The following is a 22,252-nucleotide window of genomic DNA, read 5'->3' on the forward strand; positions in this document are numbered from 1 at the left end:
TTTGTACTCGTTCTTGTTCACTGCCCTCGTTCAATAACTCATGTTTGTTCACACAGCGTAGGTGGGCGGTTGTGATGTGTTCAAGGGTAGAAACCTAGCTCTACAGTTTCCTGATCTGTAATGTTGCCCATACATTTGGTATACGTTTTTATTACCTCTATCTAAGAAATGATTGCGAGAATATAATTTATACTTGAAAGTGAAACTATAGTTTATTTCTTCTCTGAATGTTACTGATCACTCACTGTGACTCTTTACATTGATGTGATATATACATACTATACACTTCATCTATCATGAATAAACAACGTTCTCACAATCACTTCATTAAAATAGATAAGAAAAATTATTCCAAGTTTATGGGCAACAGTATAATGTTTCATAAAACTTACAAGCTACTGTTATAAGCTACTGAAATCATGAAATCTGATTGGCTGAGAGCAAATTTGTCATAGAAATCTAGCATTTGACATTGATAACAAGTTTATGAAACAGGGCCCAGAAATGAGGCCTGCTTTTTTTTTAAAGAATGGTATATTACCTACTAACATTTTAGGTCGACATGTATCCTGCGGATCACCTATTCGACACTTGGCAACAACTACCTTCGGAAAACTAAAGTCAGACAAAAAGAGATAGCTGACAAAAACATGCACTTAGGATGGTCTATGTCAAGTTCAAAATGTTAAATTGACATCTACATCTCTATTTTTTTAAGGGAGGTCCCTTTTCCCTTTTCAAAATCAAATTTGCTGCATATAGCTGATACCGACTGCCTGATCTTTTTTTGCAATCTAGTGTTAGATGCGGGTGTTCTTTTATTGAATAAGATGTGAACATCAGGTTTGAAATGAAGACAATGATCAGTGCTTTGCCAGTCAAAACTAAGAGAATTGTAAAATAAGACGAAAGGCAAACAGACATTGACCTGTTTTCGTTATTTCCTTTGATCATACTAGGCACATATTATGTTTGGTTCAACACTCCTTTCGCCTCGTTTCGCAGAGTATATAAGAGGCATAACAATATGTACAAATAAAAGTCAATAAATGATACATAGTATTTGCAATTGAAGATTGAGCCGTAGGATAAGTAATACGAAAATGATGGTTTTGGTTTAGAACAGTCAAATTGTATACAGCCTCAGATAGAATGAATGTCAATGAAACAGGGAATGTTTTGGTTAGATTTAAAACATCCATTTACTACAACTTGATACAACTATAATTAGATAAAAGCAGGATTTATTAAAACTAATGGAGCGTAATTCATTGTTTACAGGAGCGGTCTTTTTGTCACCGTATATTAATAATATTATCGTCTACCTCTGAGATGTCACAATTTCTCTCGAGATCAGGTTGTCTTCCTAAGTCTCAAAGGAGATATATTCAAAAGAAATGAGACATACAAGATTATATCCATATATCAAACTATTATTTAATGTGAACCAGCACTTTGAATACAAACGATTACATTGGCAATTTTTGCAATCACTTAAGATATTTCTACAAATAAATCCAACATTGAAATCAACGAATTCAACAAAAGTCATGTACCCGCCGTAACGGCTGAAACAAATGCCCGCCAGATAGATTTGCATTTCTATAACTGCACATTGACCTCAAGTGTAAGATCTGACTTTTGACCTGTCTTTACAGACTACATCTACAAAACACATTCAGTCCTCATAACTTCTAAATATGTCACAATGACAGATTATAGTTAATCAGCATTTATTATTCTTAATCCTATAATTACTAAAGAAAATGAAAATTTGACTAAAATTCGTTCCTTCTATGCCTCTTCTCGGTGATCAGGAAGTAGCCAGGGTTTTAAATAATTTTGGTTTTACATGATGCTTTTTGATGCTATATGCAATGAATACTTTTTTTCAAAAATTTCATTTCCATAAAAAACACAGCAAATGCAAATAAATATACAAGTATATATACATACAAGGAATGGTCAGTTATTACAATAGTTTAAAATGAAATTGGAGAACAAAGGAAAAGCCCATGGTGGCTTTGTATAAAAAGTTCCCCGAATATTATAATTCATATTATTTATATCATTATGTATTATTTATATTATTGAGCATATATGAGCATATACTGTATGCAAAATAAATAAAAATCATAATTACCACTATAAATAAGATTAGAATGCTTCGCAAAGAATTACTCAATATCAGATCAAATAACATGACTCAATGAATTGTATTTGTGAAATGATATGTCTAGATACTATTTATACTATGCTACTTTTTCTAAGTTTTCCATTCTGTGGATTTTCAGGGATGTTAGCACCAGAAGAATTAGAGTTCGTATTTTTTCTGTAAAGACATGCAATCAGTTAATCTGATTATACAGGATGTACTAGTGTGTATAATTTAGACTTATGCAGCTTGAAGATATGTAATAAAACATACATACACCAATCATTAAGTTAATATTTGTCTCTACATTACAACAATACAATGCTTCAATATATAGATTATGTGTACACATTCATAACAATGAGAACATTTCAATTACAGGGACATGAAACGATATGAAGATTTATGGTATTTGCTACTCTGGTATGTTTGGAATCGATGTGAAAGGAGAAGTCTACCCCGCTATCAATTTTTGGTCAGTGAAAGTTTGCTTTTCTGATTTTTTTAAAATGTATGTAGAGCAAATGGGAGGGTACCTCGCAAGATACGTCACAGAGTTGCCAATTTGTGTTTGATTGATCACAACTAAAGACAATAATTTCTCATTTTTAATCAGAATTTGCTTAAAAGGTCCCTGTCCCTCTTATTTGTCTGTTCTATTTAAAACCAAACTAATATCAGGGTGGACTTCCATTTTAAAGGTAATTCAAAGTTTTGGTATGGGGTCATGAATTTGGTTCAAATGAACATATTTTTTTTTTTTTTTTTTTTTTTTTTTTTTTTTACTATTCAATTCAATCCCGGGCATTCTTTAATTGTCTAAACATAATACATGCTCTTAATATAAAAGACATCAAGATTTCTATGGGTCAAGAGACCTAACTATTCTATTGAATCCCGGGTATTCTTTCATCGTCTAAGACACACCCTAAATATAAAAGATCTTTACAGACCAAAACAATTATTGGACCTTTGTATGAAGTAACCAAATCTATGAATTTACATGTATGTCACTATTCATGCTAGTACTTCGACCATCACAATGAAACCTTTCTTTTCTTTCTTTTATTTTCCTTCATTTAAATGGAAAAACCCTTGGCAATAAATCTTCAAACCTGACTACTCAAGATTCCCGGGCATTCTTTAATTGTCTATACATGCTCTTAATATAAAAGATCTCAAGATTCCTATGGGTCAAAATACCAACCAATACTAATCAATCCCAGGCATTCTTTAATCGTATAAACATAAAACTCTCTCTTAATACAGAAGACCTTCCTTAAACCAAAACAATCATTAGACATCTTGGATGACGTAACCAATTCTATAAATGGATGACAGTGTGCATAATGGTATTAACCAAAACATCCATTAGAAACCTTGTATGGCTTAACCTTTTCATCAAAATGATAAATATAAAAGATCATGCTTGTATTCGAACCTCCTATTCTCGCCTCCCCCCCCCCCTCCATCAGAGTAAAATAACCCTTGGCAATATTTTTGTCATATTACCCAATGTTTCAAATAAGTCAGATACCATCGAAATGAACTGCGGTTTACTTCTTGCTTATCCTAAACAAAGCATAACATTGACACATCTCTTGCATTCATTAATAAACCGCTTTTTTCCTACAATATTCAGTGATCGTTGTCGCGGTTAAAATCGGTTGAAATCGGAGTCTAAATTGATGAAATTTTAAATGATAAACTCTTTATGTTGTATAGATCCCTCTCAAGGTCAAGATACTAATTTAGCAATAAATCAATGCTATTCGACTAAAATCGACCGATTTGCTATTACCGTTTGGAATATATATATATCACATCTGCATATTCTGAGATTTTCATGGTCGCAGCTACCAATTGTAGGCGCTATTTGAAATTTAAAAAAATTACCGGGAGCACCGGTAAATTGTTATATTCAATTTTTATCGAAAGTAGAAGTATTTTAGGAGCTAAATTTTGTAGTGCTTAACATACATCCATAGGGACATCCAAATATATCAAATTTGTAAAGAATCACTATCCAGCCAATTTTCAAAATTTACCAAAACTTTGTAATATCTTTAAGAACTGTAAAAGTTCAAAACTCTATAATTAAAGATATGATCATGTTAAAATTTCAACGGAAGAGATACACAAAACTTTGAAACAGAATACATTATATAGCATTATATATACAAAAAGACAATAAGTTCATCCAAATAATTTCTAAATGCCCAATATTACATAAACACTATCACAATAAAAGAATTTGCCTAAAACAGAAGAGATACACAAAACTTTGAAACAGAATACATTATACAAAAAGACAAAAAGTTCATCCAAATAATTTCGAAATGCCCAATATTACATAAACACTATCACAATCAAAAAAATTGCTAAAACGGAAGAGATACACAAAACTTTGAAATAGAATACATTATATAGCATTATATATACAAAAAGACAAAAGTTCATCCAAATAATTTCGAAATGCCCTATATTGAACACTATCACAATCACAGAATTTGCTTAAAACGGAGGAGATACAATAAAACAATACATTATATAGTATTGTATATACAAAAAGACAATAAGTTCATCTAAATCATTTCTAAATGCCCAATATTACATAAACACTTTCACGATCAAAGAATTTGCTTGAAATGTCCCTGTCCCTCTTATTTGTCTGTTCTATTTAAAACTAAACTAATATCAGGGTGGACTTCCATTTTAAGAACTGTAAAAGGTTCAAACTCTATAATTAAAGATATGATCCTGTTAAAACTTCAACGGAAGAGATATCAGAAAACTTTGAAACAGAATACATTATATAGCATTATATTTACAAGACAATTAGTTCATCCAAATAATTTCGAAATGCCCAATATTACATAAACACTATCACAATCGCGTATGACTAAACTCATAACATACCAAATACACTGTTCCCCATGACGGTGGAATGAAGTTTGTTTACTTTTTTCATGCGATTGTGAACAAATGGTTTATTCTTAATATCTTTTCAGATCTTTATTGATCAATCTCAAGAATCATAGAGATTGATCTCTAAAGTTCTCAGACAGAAGGTATACCATTTATCTATCAATACTAAACCATACTATACCAATCATATCATGAAATGATGTAAGATTAAAAAACATGCCCACTTTATGGACGACAGTGTACACTGTATGTAGACTTTTTTACTGTCAACTATATAATGTACTGAGCCTTTCAATGTTTTTAAAACAGAAATATGACGCAACATGGATGTTTTGAACCATCATGCATTGTTTTTCTAACATTACAGTGACAAAACTTCCAAAATGTAGTTACCTTTATCACAAATATGTATTGATGGTATAGGGAAGATGTTGTTTGTGATAACAGTGATTCATCGCGAGATGATAGTTTTATTGGTATAGTACTAGTCGCAATCTGCAACTGGCAAACCACCCGAATGTGCTCTTACTGTAAACATTGTCAAGTAAGAAAGCACATTTCATTAACGTGGGAAACCAACATCACAGTCACCAACATGTGGCACAAGTTGCGACTAAAATATAAACGTTCTGAGATCAAAAGCAGTATTGTCTGTCTGCTAAAGGTAATAACGAAGTTAACTTTCGTATCACCACCAACCCTGCTGATGTCTCTGGTCATCAAACGTTTATATCCACATTATCACATTCTGCGATCTCTTCAAAATGGCAGATGTAACGATAAGTAAGACATAGCTCTGCCTCAAGAAAGCGTGGAACTCTGCTTAGGATGTCGAGCCAGCGATCGACTGTTCACGACTTTCAGTAGAATTTAGAGCCTTTTTTCTTCTCCATGGCATCAGCAAGTTTCTTGATGAAGTCATGAGGTTGTACTACCAGTGGGACTTCTGAATGGTCCGCTTCAAGTTCAGCTTTCACCAACTCCTACACATTTGTCAACAACAACGAGAAAACAAATACCTTTAATAAATAATAGTCCCTAAGTATTATCACGTAAACAAAAAAAAATAATACAGTAAATTTAATACAGTAGTACGAACACATTCGATCAAGGCGGAACAATAGGTGTAGTAAGCATGAAAGGATACAGTAATTCAAATTCAGATAAATCACAGTTGATTGAACTGAACATTTTGATAAAGAGATGTTTCTTTTGTTCTGTATATGCTATCTTTCCAATATATATATAACTTGTTCCTTTTATAAAGATCGTTAGAACGGTTGGACTGGGAAGCCAATCTATACAAATTAAACAATACAAAAAAAGGTGGGGGAAACCCGTATCTAAAGAATGAAGGTCCCACTGTAATGCTATATATATTCCGTTTGGTGCTCATGCAAGTTTAGTTCCTGACAATTTTAATAAACGGTACTATAAAAAAAATTGATGATGGAAATGAATGCTTCTCATGGCAATCAAAAAATAAATTATTTTGATTGATGGGAACGATTAAATTTGATTCCTTTATGATAGTATACAGTTCTGTGAAAACATTATTGAAAATGGCAACTGTAAAGGTGTAGATTGTGAGGGAAATGCTTTTAATGCAAGATACGAACTGATTGAAATTAAACTTTGTAAGCCTCAAAAAAGTGGACTAGATCGATGGTTTATTATAAATGCTTTGTTATTATTTTATGATTTGTTGTAGAGTCAGTCTAATTAGTAAAGGGATGATATATTTTGACTCGATGTCGACATTTTAGACTGAGTATGATTAGGACCCGGTCATTTATATATCATTTACTAGTAAATAAAAACAAATGTGTGAGTTTAAAAGAGATGATGCCTACTAAATGTGTATGCTGCAATGTATGCTTATTATTAAAGTAGGGTGTAAACGAAAACGATGTGGTCATAATTCATATCATTTGTTTATCACTATGGTGTTTGTATAAACTTTTAGGGGAGTTATATTGATGAATATTATGTTGTTTAATGTAAGTTATTTGATAATAAATTTATTAAAAGTTATCTAGAAGGAACGTAAGGATGAGGGCGTGTTTACCTGATTCTTTCCACTCTTAACGAGAGGAACGCGTTGGTGATTGATCTCGGTGATGACCCAGTCACAAGGTTTTCCCGAGGAGAAAGCTTTAGCCTTTGGTGTAAGTCCCTCTGTTACAGCAGGACCATCCGTCAGCGATTTTATCTGTCAGAGACCACGATTGAATAAAACAAATTTCATATTCACGGTAAAGCTGTTATGGTTTAAACAAGGAACAAGCCAAAATCATACATTGAATCACAACGTGACGTTAGCATTTTTAACATTTAGCTGGTATAAACAACTTGAATTTGTGTTTCTTCTTATGAACCTACATACCTTCCAATATCATGTTTGTACACCTTTTGAACACTTTTGTTTCACCAAAATTAGCAAAGATGTGACTCGGTGTATTTCATATCGACATTGGTTTACTTTACAAATTAAAAGTCCTTCTTTTTTAAGGAAAAATCAACAATGTTCATTTTATAGTAAACTCTTTAAACACTCATGATGTTTTGTTTGGTAAATTGTTCGGTAGAATATCACAAGGGCTTTATCCACAAAGATATATAAATGAATAAATAACCAGCAAACGAATACAGTACAATGACATTAATACAAATCGCAGTAGGAGCACTGTGGTATATTGTTGAAGGCGCTAGACTCTCAAACATTGTCACATGAGAGGTCTACAGTTCGAACCCTCGCCAGTGCTTACATCTTTGGACAAGATGTTTTGCCCACATTTGTCTCTCTCGACTAGGAATACTTAAGGTACTTGCCAATGCTGTGGTAATAATGATTGCAGGGCCCCTTATAAGATCCCCCAACAAAAAACCAGCAAAAAACTAGAAAACAAAATGTTGTGCCTACCTCGATGTGAGACTTGAGATGTATACCCCACTGTATACTGGGATTCGATCTGTTAAGGTTCAGTAGATTGGCATGTGGTAACCGATCCAGTGTGACATTTATCTGTAGGATAGAGAAAAAATATCACACTTTCTTGTAATTCCAATATTATTCTACCTATAGAAGTACATTCAACGCTGAGATGGATCCTGGCTGAAATTTGACGTGTGATGTTAAATCTAACGTGAACAGTTATCAATCCGGAAAGCATAATAATTCTAAGGGGGAAGTGGGAGACCCAAATTCTTCAAGCCTCCCCCATCCTCAAATTTTAAAGTTGATTCATTTATAATAAATTTAAGCGAGGTTACATGGAATAAATGAATGCAAGAACAAATAAGTTCCCCCAAAACTTTCACACCCGTCCCAAGCCCCCCCCCCCACCTACCCAATTATTCTGCTATATTTGCATCTGGTTATAACGTGTGGGGGGGGGGGTAAAGAAACTGCTTATTTAAAAAATAAATGGACGATGTTTAGCTATATGTATCTGTGTATAGAAAGGAAAATCATTTTCAAACTTAAATTATTACCTTATCGACAGCCGTTGTTCGGATGAATTTCAAGGCTAGTTCTGCAGATGTCACTACTTGGGTATTAATTTGACGCAGTTTATCACCCACATGTAGCTTACCGTACAACTGACGGTTCAGGTCTTTCTTCCAACCTGCAACCCTAAAAAACAAAAGAATAATGAATAGTTAAGCTTAGGTTAATGATCAGGGGAAAGAATACAAATCTTATAGTACAAGATTTACAGCTTGAAGCTAAACATGTTGATGGGGATGGCTTCCTCACCGGATTGAGGATACCTTTAAATCCTTACTTTCTTTACTGTCCCTACATAGTCGAAATTTGCTATTCTTTAAGCATAATGTAGTTGAAAGGGTACCTGGAATGCTCTTTTGTTGTTCACCAACATGTCCCACATGAATATTATTATTTCACTTGGTCTTTTGACAAAACATCACATATTCAAAGGAACGTGTCCTGAAAAAGTTTGTACTTCTGTCTAAAATATTTAACATTGATATGCCTGAATTTGTTTCAGTTTATTCTTTGTTCAGTTTCAATCTGGCAGTTTTCTAATAATTCGTTGCATTGTCCATTACCGTGATTACTGTATTTTTCACGGCTTCGGAGCCAATGATCCAAAGAACCGAAGTCTGAAAGAAATGTTTTCATTGTCCCAATACATCAATCATGTCAATTCAAACACTTTGTCATGCTACGAATAAAATCAAACTACTTCCCTATCCGCAATCTGCATTCATGTTCGTTTAAAAAAAACCTTGCAATACAATTATCCAGCTGCTATTAGAAAATCATGACGAAAGTTTCTCAAAACTATTTTTCTGTTATTTGATCCCAAATTTAACATTTTAATTTAACGCTACGGAAAGCTAACAATGAAAGTAACAATCATCTTCCTAACGATATAATATGTTGACGGCAAGTACACCGTGTGAGAAAAATAACAAATAAGCGTCTGATGTAAGAAAACAAGGATAAGGATAACAGGAAACTGACAAAATGTGGACGTCACTTGAAGCAGCCTAAATGGTTTATCAAATATTTAACTTATTTAAACCTTGGTATATATTTTTTAATCAAATATTTGAGATAGCAAATGGCAAAAAGATAAAATACCAAATTCAAGCAAAAGGTTTCAATATGAAAAACATACCAAACTTCGTTATTGATGGTGATTAAGACTATTGAATCCAGTAACTCAGCTTTAGAGAATTCAACCACGATGCCATCCGCTACTTTTGACTGCTCCCACATCAAGTACCTATTTATAGAAAGAGAGTGGAGAGGTTAGGTTGGTCAATAGTTAATATCACAGCAAGCTGAAATCTGAGAACTTTTAGATTTACTTAAGAAAGTTCGCGGGCAAACAACTAACATATAAATAAAGGAATGGAAGAGAGGAAGAAATATTCGAAGAGAGTGAAATAAATATATATAAATAAATGTAAAATCTATTTTTGCACAGTATATATACTGACCTGATGTTTTCTTTTACTAGGCCGCACTTTTCGTAGAGATGTTCATGATTAAGTGAGCTTGGAACAGACCTCCTGGGACCCATGGAATAGCTTGAAGGGGGTCTGGCTGGTAAGGGAGGGGGTGTCCCATCCAAGGTTCTTCCCCGGTCTAGCTTGGGAGAATGGCTCTGCTCACGACGTTGATAAGATGCATCCCGTGCTTAAATATAGAAATAGAAAGTGAACTTAGAAATAAGAATTGCCACATTAATACTGATTAATGAACATGAAAAGCATTTGTTTCATGGGTAGTATATACAAAATTAAAATAACAAAAATTGTATTTTTGTCTGAGTAAAACACTAATAAAAAAGCGTGATTGGGGCAAGTGTACAGTCTTTGGTTGTTTAAATATCAAAATCATCATCAGAGAGAGAGAGAGACAAAGTGTGCGTGTGTGAGAGAGGGAGAGAGAGAGAGAGAGAGAGGGGGGGGGGGAGATATAGAGGGATATAGAAAGGGGGAGAGAGAGGGGCAAAGAGATAGAAATTAAGCTATGTTGAATTCTTACTTGGTTCAGAAACTCGACGACCCCTGCTTTTTGGTTGTAATCTGGGAGGAGCATCGTCATCGTCATCGATATTGATGCTTGGTTCATTCACAGGATCACAGACGAAAGGACTCTCCTCGGTAAATTCATACTTCTTTTTACATTCACCAGACGAGCCTAGGAGAGCAGAGACAAACACTATTCTGTAATTCCATTCCCGTTCTTATTGTCATAAGATTGTATTTATGTCATCTTTAGTTTTAAAAACAATATTGTTACTATTATTTGTGAGAAGTTCACAAGCACAACTGAAATCGGCGCCTTTTTTTTTGCCGATTCCCCCCCCCCCCCCCACCTGGCACTGTGCCGGCCAGCCGAAGCTCACCCGTAACCGGAAAAGCACCGGCAGGGTACCGTGAGTAAAAATCCAGTGCAATTTCTTTTTTTGTATTCATTGAAATAATTGGGCACGACACCAACATGATTACAGTTTGTTTTGCAAATGTTTCCCTGAGTCCGGGATATCAAAAGTCGTATTTACTGAACATCCCCAAAATTTGCAGTTTTCAGTTATTTTTCAGTGATTTGTGTGGCAATCGTTTATCGGTATACGATTGATATAACTAGCATGATTTTTCATTTGTGTGGATAACTGCATGGGTTGCTTTAGTTTCTGACATTCTTTTTTTGTGGACATTCAAAGCATTTTCAGTGCTCACATATTCTTTCGTGGAATACGATTGATATAATTAGGATGATTTCCATTGATGTGTAATAATTATATATTCCATGATATAGTTTCTGACATTCTTTTCATGCGTTCGCACGTTAACAATATTTTGCTATCGTTATGTCATTATTTTAAAATTTGGTTAAACGAAATATTTTTCATGTGTAAAAGTAGAGAGTTGATCTAAATTCACATGTAATACTTTATTGAGTAGAACCTACCTATTTTTTCTACCCTGCTGTAGATAACCGACTTTGTGAGTCTTTGTCGTGTGTTCTGCCCTGGTGATAATGATGTGATGCGATCCTCATCATCTTCCTCCCCGTGGTCCTCCGTTTCATCCATCTCGAACCGGATGTTATTCGGGATGAACGATGGTGATGGAGGACAGCTACTGATGATGTCACTATTCCAACTACCAGACGAATCTTGCGACCATCGCACGGAGGATGCACACGAACCTCGACCGCTGTCTCTACTCACCATGCTACTGTGGTTCTGAATTGGAATAGGAATTGTGTTTATTATTATAATTGCTATCATTATCATTATTGAAATCATTGCTATCTTTGTCATTATTACCATTGTTATTATTAATATCATGGTATGGTATGGTATGGTAAATTTTATTTATTCACGGTTAAAAACAAAAAATTCAATTGTGTCCGCATTCAGCAAAAGCTGTTTTTCAGCGAGGCCGTGATTACATAATTAGAACAAAATATAAAACAATGAAAATACAATTTACAAACAAATATGCAAGTTATAATAAGTGAACATAATATACAGAAATTTAAGTACAAAATAGAGTCATAGTGATAAAATGAGGGGGGAAAAAAATCATCATTATCATCATCTTCATGAAAGAAAACACTGTAGCTGACTCACAGGGTGCTTAATGCGACGAACCACATCTTCTGCAGGTTTTCGGTCTGTATCCATCGTCTCCATATCAGTAGATACACGAGAAAAAGCTTCAAACCAAGGTTTGATGTCTTGCCTATCGAAGAATCAAAATATGAAATTCAAGAATAACATTCAATCATGCGAATTCAATGCCTTGTAGAAAACTGGAGCATTGTGATATCAGAAAAAAAACAGTTAAAACCCGTATTTGGAAAAAAGGGATGTTACTAAATTTAAGGAAGCCCTTCTCATTGGCCCCTCTCCCTCTAAAGTCCAACACCACCATCGCCAGCTAAAATTCAACGAGGGGTACTTTAGGAGGATCATCAATCATGTACCAAAATTCTTCCCTTCAGAACTCATATCTTTAATATTTGAAAGGTTTTTCAAAGGGAGCAGATATAACATACCTGTTATAATACAACAAAATTATTTAAGAAATGCGAGAGGAACCTAAGGGTGAAGGCATATTTGTGTCTACAGAAGACCACATCGTACAATCCTCAATATATATCCTACAACAAAATTCAAAATTTGTTGATTGCAGGATTTTTCTGTATAGCTTTTTCCTGGTTGAATCATCATCAATTGTATTAGTTGGTACAGTGTTTAATTAAATCATTAGAAGGCGTCTATATAGGCGGAAAATTACATTGGCATTCAAAATATTTTACTTAACCCGTTGACTACTGAATTATCTAATTCCCGTAGACTTAACAGAGGGACCACCGGGTTCCAGTAAGCAATAGGTTAAGCTGAATAAATTGCCAAATGTCACACTTACTCTTTCAGTGTTTTGAAGTAATAGGGGATCTTGGCGTGTATGAGAATGATCACGTGATTTGTCTTTCGACCTATCTTCATGTCCACACTTTGAACGTCGACCTTTGACATCAGAATGTACGATGGGATGCTACCAGAACAGACTGATTTCTTTCTACCTCCAAAATTATTAAGAGAGTCCTTCCTCTTCCCTTTGGACGCCGTTTCGTTTGTAAAACCTTCTAGATTGTAAAACTGTTTTCCACGCTTCCAGAGGATGAAGTAGACCTTATTCCGTTTCTATTTTAATAGTAATAAATCAAAGAAATACAAAAATCGTCATATTGTGGTAGCTTTGTCAAGGCGAAGTCGGTTTAAATGGATGCATTGTAAAGATCGGGTGCGAGGCAAATGTGAAGGCAGGTTAGGGTAAAATCCCACGAAATATAAGTTTAATATTCCTTTACATTATATTTCATGTATTATGATTGTTCTGATGTAGGAATCAAAGTAGCTTTTGATAAATAATATTCTTCTGATATCGGTTATGCTCGTGTTATAATTAAAAGATACTTATTGAAGTTATTATTATAATATTATTGTTGTTATTTTTATGATTACCATTACTAGTATCATTGTTATGAATATTACTATTATTGTTATAATTATTATTATAATATTATTGTTGTTGTTGTTATTTCTATTATTATCATGTATTATTATTATTATCATTATTATAATTATTATCATCATTATTATAACCATGCCCATCAGGCAAAAAGGAAGATATATAGATAACATCCATTTGGTTTCAATATCGTAACTACCCGGAACAGAGTTTGTCAAAGCGTATGTACTATTTCTGGCCCGAATTCACAAAGGAGGCTTGTCGACAAACCTCCTTTTGTTATTTACAAACCAGGTTTGTAAAAAAACGCGTCAAAACGCGTCATATGACGTACATAAACCTCGGTTTGTCGACAAATCTCCTTTGTGAATTTGGGCCTCTATGTCTGACATAACACCACTCAGTGACAAATCCTCTCAGATAGCAACCTTTGGAATCTTAAAGCTTATCTGCCATAGTTTACAGGAAGGATTAGAGCACCCTGCAAGGTCACTGGACAGGTGGTTATCTCATCAACTCAGCTCTCAGTTAACATAAGAAAAAGAGGATCATGGGGGACCAATGGTCACCGATTAGGCATTGTTTGTTATATAGAGGGCGCAAGTAGCCACAAGTAGTGCAGTGGGCCTTTAATATTCCAATCATTGTCCTATAGCAGTAGCCATTCCACATACATAACTAATATATGATTGAAGTCAGCAATAATTTATAGAAAATATATGTGATAACTAATTGTATCCAATGTTTAACTTTCAACATCAACCGTTGATTTCTACGATATGGTTATCGGTTATCGATTAAAAGATAGATATACTGTTGCCCATGAAGCCGGAATGCATTTTCATACCTCTTTTCATTAATGATTGTGATAAAATGATTTATTATTGATAAATAAAGTTTATATCTTAACAGAACTTTGTTATTTAAGCTATTAAGAGTCATAAACATGGATATGTAAGGTTATGAGAATATGGATGTTTTCTATCAAGAATAAATCATATAATCACAAGCATTTCATGTAAAGAGTTAAGACAGATATATTCCCATTTTATTAGCAACAGTATACTAAGCTAGTGATACTTTAATGGCTTTAAATGATTGTATATCATCATTATTATTATCATCATCGTCGCCTTTCTCGTCGTCGTCGTCGTTCATAGATCATGAATGAATGATTTTAATTTATTAAAAAATGTTATGAATTTCAGAGGAAAAAGAATAAACCTAGTTTTTTCAAAGAAAGGATGATTTTTTTAAAAACTGTTGGATAATCGTATATATACACCCCTTTAAAATTAATATTGGTCCTGATCTACATCAAAATAACAGGGTCCCTGAAAGGGATCAAATTTCAACTTCAAATTGTTCACATTTGCCCTTTGAATCGCGAGAAAAAGGGCAATGTGAACCTGTACAGCCATGAATAGGTTGTCAGAGCTGCACCTGAACAAAGGTTCAATGATGCAGCTACCTTGATGCTTCTATTGTAGCGGTTTAGTGAGCAATTTTTGACCCCTATTGCGTATTGCAGGGACCTGAAATGTTTTTGGTCTCGTTAGGCATACATGACGTGATTACTAAAGGTTACTTTATACCTTAGATATTATTCACCATACGACATAATTGCCAAATGATGTAATCACACAGGGAGTACAAATATGCACGCATAAACTGTAATGTACAGGTCAAGTCACAATACTTGAAACCAGTGAAATGACAAATGTTCCATATCTGGTTTTATTTGAAACAATATTTCCACATCTCCTGTTGTTCATGTGGTCAATAAATCAGCTAGTTCGTTATAGACCTACTTCCCTCTGTAGCTCAGGTGTACTTTACATAAACCAATGGGGAGGACGAAATGTTAGTATTTGTTTTGATGTAAAATAAAGGGAATGCACTTTTGTGAGTATCATTTTGATTTGAAATTAATAATGGCAGCCAATTCTATTGTTTAGACCATAGAAACACTCACTATAGTGGCATGGTACCGAATAATTGTTTTAATATGTTGAAAATAAAATACATTGCAGTAGAATAGGTGATTATTTTTCTAAAAGTTATCAATTGTATTACTTTGAGTAACTCTTACTAATTATAAAGATACAATGAAATGACATCAAATTACATCAACAAATACATTTACAAATATAATCATACTTGGCGTTTATAATTTATATGGACCATACTGTGTAATAAATGAGCCAAACAGTTCATTGTTTTGTAACAGGAAATGGATTTAATCGGAGTCAAATATATCATGTTGGAATACACGGACCATTCAACGCTTTAAATCGATGTTCAAGTTACCCTAATAAAGCTCAATGCATCTTTTTATATCTACATATTGTTGTATACTTAAGATACCTTTAGCAGTGTGTAGTGATAATATTGCAGCATTGTCATACAACATTGTTCTCATTTCAGTTTCGTATTCAATCAATATGTTTTTTTGTCATGAAATAGAAAACGAGAAATTCATGTTTTGATAGTCAAAATTCATTAGCATCAGCGCAATTGTACATCCTTGAAAAGAATGTTTATTACTTGGATGGGAGTCTAAGAAGGACGGTTACGTTCGTAATGCGAATACTTCGGAAATTTGTCCACTTGTAATTATCAGATTTAAAAAATAAAAAAAATAAAAAATTCATGCAGACCCAGGTTTATGTGTTTCATGCATCTCCTGCTGGTCTAGATATAATATATTCAAGCAATGTAAATGTCTTGTTCCTTGCACACGAGGCGTCATTTCGATTGCGCAATGACCTGCGCTATGACCTGCGCTAATTGAATTCTGTGCAAACAGTTAGTGCATACGTTAGTAATTAAAGGCCAGTATTGCACAATGTCACGCGCACAAAGTGCGTCAACTACCGCGACAGTCTATGATGCAGTTCTAGGTCTGAAAATAGGGACTTTTCGATTTGCACGTCGACATAGTGGACTGCTACGTAAGACGTCAACATAGTGGACTGCTACCTGTGACGTCATTTTAAGGCCTTAAAAGGAAGTCACACGTAGCGGTCCACTATGTCGACGTGCAAATCTAAAAGTCCCAATTGACGCCTCATTTGAAACGAGAATAAGGTCTTTAGCGCAAGAGGCGTCATTTTGCTGACGGAGTACTACGTCAGTCTGTGACGCGCCTCATGACAGTGCTGTCGTTCCAAGGGTAGATGCAAAGTGAACAGTGTAAATCATTGCTTTTAATTGATGTACGTGCAATATATTTCTTATATAGGCCCTATTGGAACAAGTGGTAATAAATTTATTAGCGAGGGGGTGGCGTGGGGCTAGGACCATTTTCTTACCTTGAAATCTACAGTTGATCCTCCATCGAAATTCTTCTGCTCTCCTGTGATGAGATATCCCTCATGGATTTTATCTTGAGTCTCTTCATCCATTGTCTCACGTAACACTCCTGCAAGAAAATGATGGGTTTCACTTAAACAGAATACAAATCAATTAGCAAATAGGTTTAATTATGTGGTTCATAACAACATCTAGAAGAAATTCACTTGAGATAAGTTGTATAAGAGTCACTGTAAATTTGTTTAAGTAGTTAAGAATACGAGATGAATAATAATGATGATAATGATAATAGTAACAATAAAATACAATCATTCAAACATATGACCCAGGGAACACTCATCAATATCAATGCTATTCTTGTATTATCTCAACAATTGCAGAATACCCACTTGCACCTGAATTAATTGGATTGCCAAAGGAATCGGCTGGGATTCGAACCATTAAACCAAGTGAATGAATGACTATACTGTGACACATCATTCGGTTTGCGATTTTCTTTTCCACTTGAGGTCGAATACAATTACATGAAATTGCTCATTAATCGCATGTATGAAGGAACTTATTCGTTATCAGAAAGGGAACAAACATTGGAGGATGTGGGTTTGCGTGTGTGTGTCTTTGAAAGGGGGGGGGGGGGGAGGGAGAGAGAGAGAAAAAAAAGAAAGAGAGAGAGAAAGAGTGTGTCATAATAACGTGCGGTTGAAAGGGGGATCATTTTACACATTACACAATCTATTGTGAAATTATTTTTCATGTCATTAAACAAATAAGGACCATTGTGTTGAATAAAACCCTGCTAGTTCCGTTTCAGAAATATGAACTTGCATATTGTGATTTTTGGACAAATAGCATATCATTATTGATAGACACATCCGTCGTCTGGTTTGCTTCGTATTATAATGCTGCATAAAGACATATCAAATTAAATGTCGGTCATATTCGTGTAGTTTGATGGACGAACCTGAAACAGAATCAAAACCACAAAGGAAAATGTCCCCCTATTTTCCGTCGGGAAACAAAGATTTATTCCTTTGATTAACTTCCTTTTTTACTTTCAAAAACCATATGTGCGTTAAGTATACATGCTTCGGAATAGGATTATATACCGGGTCAATCTTAACATTCAAACAAAGATAATGACATAGAAAGATATGTTGAAAATTAAAAGGAACTATTAAAACAGACTACTGCTACCTACGAAATCACTCCAGCTGTTTCATGCCTGCTGATAGATTATAAAGCTGGTAAAAGCTTTTCGTTGGAGTAGTTTGAATTTAGTTCATAACAAGATGGTTACAATTCCAATTTTTTGGGAAGACTAGTCAAGAACAAATAGTTCCGCACTGTTTCATTATCTTTGTTACCAAGAAAGCTCTCTTGTTAATCTGTGTGCCACCGTTCGAAGGAGCAGGATGGAGGGCCCCTGTGCCCCGTTTAGCTACGACACCGGCTGCTAGTCAGAGATTTTGGACACATACAGCGCTTTATAAAAATTGCTTTATTCTTACTTGCTTTAAGTTTTTTATTTGTTCACATATCACACATGTTAAAAGCCTCTACCACATTAATTGAAATATAAATCCCCACGTCCCATTTGATTGTCATTATATTATAATTGTCATTACTTATGTATTAATTTCCTTTTTAACGGAAACAGATTATACTTCGACTTTTAATTCTTGAACACTTTCAATCAGTAAGATTATTTTAAAAACTAACTTAATTTTCATTATTGCAAAGTTGAAACTTTGATTCGACAAGGCTTTCAAAATGCAATGCTTGGAAACATTCGAAGTAATGGTTATTATAAATTACAGAACGCTCAAACACAACCCCGGCATAGCACCTGAAGAGCTCTCCGAACGCTGCTGAGATGTGAGATCACAGGATGGACATGATTTGCACAAGCAGACGATGTCCTATGACATCTCACACATTTTCTGTGCCTATTTTTTCATCTTCTCTTGAGTTCTTTCTCAGCTGCACACACCGCGATATGTTCGGCGTTTCAAGAGGGAACAAATGCCGTCCTTAATATCATTCCGGGGGTTTTCAATTTGAAAGTCTGGTTTCTTTATTTTTAAATATCCCCTATCCTGTGTATTTACAAACAAAAGATTTTAGTTATTATAATCGGTTGCACATCCCCTTTTGAATGGTTTGAAATGCCATCACATTTATATACACTAAACTCATTATAATTTGAGAAACAATAGCTTTGCAATTATGTTCATTCTTTATGGGATGTCGTCTGCTTGGGCGGTATTGGTCCCTTATGCGACGTCATTAAAAACATCATTATTTTTTCTGGCGAATCTCTCGTATATCCCAGATGCTACGGTGGTGAATGTATTTGTATTTTTATAAATCACCCGATATGTACTTGACCTAAAACTAGTACGATGGCCATCTGTTAGCTTACCAGTTTCTAGTTATATATTAGTTGACATATTTGTGATTTTCTTTGAATTTCCACTTTAAGTTGGTAAAGTTAGGTGCAGCCTGGGATCTAGTATAGCTTCTCTGTTGTTTAAATCGACTTGAAACCAACATATATATATATATAGCTACATATAAGTGCAGTAAGGACCCTAGTATTGCTTCTCTACTTACTAAATCTACTTGAAGACAAAACAATATATAGCTAGGTGCTGTAATGACCCTGGTCGGATTTAGCGTCTGAAATGGGTAAATCTGCATGCACTTAAACAGACCAATGACTTGCTAGTGGTCATTATCTCCCACAATACAACCGCCCCCTCCAAAAAAAAAAAAAAAAAAAAAATATATATATACTTTAACATTTATTCCACAATTGTTTTCTTTGATCTTGATTCATAAAATGCTATATAATAGCATTTTGTGTGTTTGAGTGTGTGTATGTGTGTGGGGTGGAGGGGTGGGGGGGAGGGGGAGGGGGAATTAAATGAGATGTTTATTTTAACCAAATTACCTTGGCCACTATTGATTATTTCCCACAACCGCCCCCTTCCCAAAAATATACAAAAATATATATATATACATTAAAATTGAATTTACAATTATTTTCTTTGATCTTGATTCATACAAATCTAGTAACTAGCATTTTGTGTGTTTGAGTGTGTGTTTGGGGGGGGGGGAGGAGGGGGAGCAAATGAAGTGTTTATTTGAACCAAATTACCTGGGCCACTATCCGCAAAGCACCACCGACAAAAATCCCCTCCAGTTTTGTACCCACATGTATTTAACTCTTCAGACCACCATTCAACAAATCAATCCGGGTAACTATCCCTTAGCTTACAGCTCGGAGGCGGCTCAGACGACTATCCCCAGATAACTTTGACAATGTCTACTGCGAGCATGTGCCTGTCTGAGCAAGTGGGTAGCGGGCGGGTCCCACTGGTTAGTTTATCTAGGACAATACGATTCGGACAACTTAATGACCCTTGGATGATGATTATTAATCAGGTTATTAAATGTACACCCCTGATATATCGGGTAAACAATAATAATTTGCTGTCATCATGATTGTGATTAGCAACAATACATCGAGTGACCCTAGTAGAATTACATGTTTCAATGCCCTATATTCCGGAAAATAGTTATGCTTCATAAGTCATAATGAAGACAAAACTGTGTATACATATATATCTTGCAAATCATTTGTTTTAAATATATATTATCATCATTTTATTCATTTCCTGTTCTCCTTTCATACAGGTTGTATGGCAATCTCACAAATCATGTGGACTTAATAGATTTGCACATGTTCTAATACTAGCTATAACTTCCTTAATTATTTATGTAATGGTAGAGTGTGAAGATTACCTTTTATTTGTATTCCTATATTTTCCTCTTTATCATCATTCTCATCATTATCATCATCTTCAGTATTATAAAATCATCATCATCGCACCCTCATCATCATTGTCAGCATCATCATCATCATTACCATAAATATGATCATGATTGTAATCATCATAATCATAATCATAACCATGATCGTTTTCATAATAGTTATCATAATCATCAATATCATCATCCTGATCATCACCATCATCCCCATACCATTATCATCATCATCATCATCATCATCATCATCATCATTGTGAGCATCATCATCATCATCAAATTTATCACCAACACCTGCATAATGATGATGACGATCACCTTCATCATTATTTTAGTCATGTTGATTAAAGTATCGTAGACATTTATTGTTGTGTTTATAACTTACATTCCCTTCCAAGATAATTAATTCTTATCATAAAGTAAGGTTCATGTCTTGAAGATTGTAAAAATTGTCGGTTAAATTCATTTGTGAACTTACCTCTATTCTAGCGACAGAGATGACTCGAAAGACCTTCAAATCCTCTTCTTCGTCAAGTAAAAAGCTGAAATAAATATCCACACAAACCAAGAATATGGAAGAACGTCAAATGTAGAAATCTGAAGTCAACATTGACCCTCGTGATAGTAAAGTGCTGTTGAAACAAGAGCTCCCCTATATTGATCAGTTTGTAGTTGGAGCGATGCGTGTCTTTCGGTTGTTACTCCGAACCTGATTGTGAGCGAAATGAGAACATTTTCTCCTCGAATGAGGAAGTTTTACGAAGCAATCTTAGGGACTTTTACATTATTTTGCGACAATAACATATTTTCGTTTTGTATTTACACGTTCTCGTTCACTGCACTTGTTCAATAACTCATTTTGTTCATACAGAGTAAGAGGCGGTTGTGACGTTTTCAAGGGCATTTACCTAGCTCTATAGTTTTCGAATCTGTAATATTGCCCATAAAGTTGAGATAAGGTTTTCTTACCTCTGTTTATGAAATGATTGCGAGAATAAAATATCTTCTCTTAACGTTAATGATCAATCGCTCCGACTCGTTACAGCTCTGAGAAGACATTCATCTATCATGAATAAACCACATTCTCACAATCTGTATTTGTATCTGTACTGTTATGATCCCAGTCCTTATCCTAAAGAGGGATACATAGATGACCAATAAGAACGTTATCGTTCATTTAAAGAGAGAGTGTTTATTGCATTTAGAACATATTAATTGACTCCCATCACATTGCAGTTGTGGGGAGGGACTATGCTTGTATTACACCTTTGGATTGCCTCCCATAGTCTGGTTTTGAAGGTTTCAACTGATCTGCAGGCAACGATGCTGGGGAGGGGGGGGGGGGGGAGGGGGGTAAAGAAGGTGAGCCTATAAGTAGCACAGCTATTAAAGTTATTTTGGGGGATGATGGACATGGTGGTAACTGTTAAGAAAAGTGTTATGCTTATTTAAGTCACCCTTTTTTCAATTTAACTCTTTTTGTATGTATAATTT

The 22,252-nt window shown here is 34.6% G+C and overlaps 1 protein-coding gene across 1 annotated transcript; it reads right to left on the reverse strand.

The window, feature by feature from the left end:
* Positions 1–4,089: 4,089 nt before the first annotated feature.
* On the reverse strand, positions 4,090–21,510 carry LOC100888135. The gene is made up of 12 exons (XM_030985299.1): positions 21,237–21,510; positions 16,927–17,036; positions 13,007–13,284; positions 12,205–12,316; positions 11,538–11,814; positions 10,608–10,763; positions 10,058–10,256; positions 9,733–9,840; positions 8,579–8,720; positions 8,007–8,108; positions 7,152–7,295; positions 4,090–6,066 (listed from the first exon to the last, which is right to left on the reverse strand). Exons 2-12 carry the CDS (start codon positions 17,017–17,019, stop codon positions 5,944–5,946), a joined length of 1,734 nt encoding a protein of 577 aa, XP_030841159.1. The 5' UTR covers positions 17,020–17,036; positions 21,237–21,510; the 3' UTR covers positions 4,090–5,943.
* Between the last annotated feature and the right edge of the window lie 742 nt (positions 21,511–22,252).

Source organism: Strongylocentrotus purpuratus, unplaced genomic scaffold (genome assembly GCF_000002235.5).
Source record: "Strongylocentrotus purpuratus isolate Spur 01 unplaced genomic scaffold, Spur_5.0 spur5_scaffold_15, whole genome shotgun sequence".
Taxonomy (NCBI): domain Eukaryota; kingdom Metazoa; phylum Echinodermata; class Echinoidea; order Camarodonta; family Strongylocentrotidae; genus Strongylocentrotus; species Strongylocentrotus purpuratus.

Coding starts and splice junctions, on each gene's coding strand:
- LOC100888135 (XM_030985299.1), bottom strand. CDS start 17,019: ATGGATGAAGAGACTCAAGATAAAATCCATGAGGGATATCTCATCACA. Junction 10,764..11,537: donor CAGCAGGGTAGAAAAAATAG/GTAGGTTCTACT, acceptor CTGCTCTCCTAG/GCTCGTCTGGTGAATGTAAA. Junction 8,109..8,578: donor GAACAACGGCTGTCGATAAG/GTAATAATTTAA, acceptor TCTATCCTACAG/ATAAATGTCACACTGGATCG.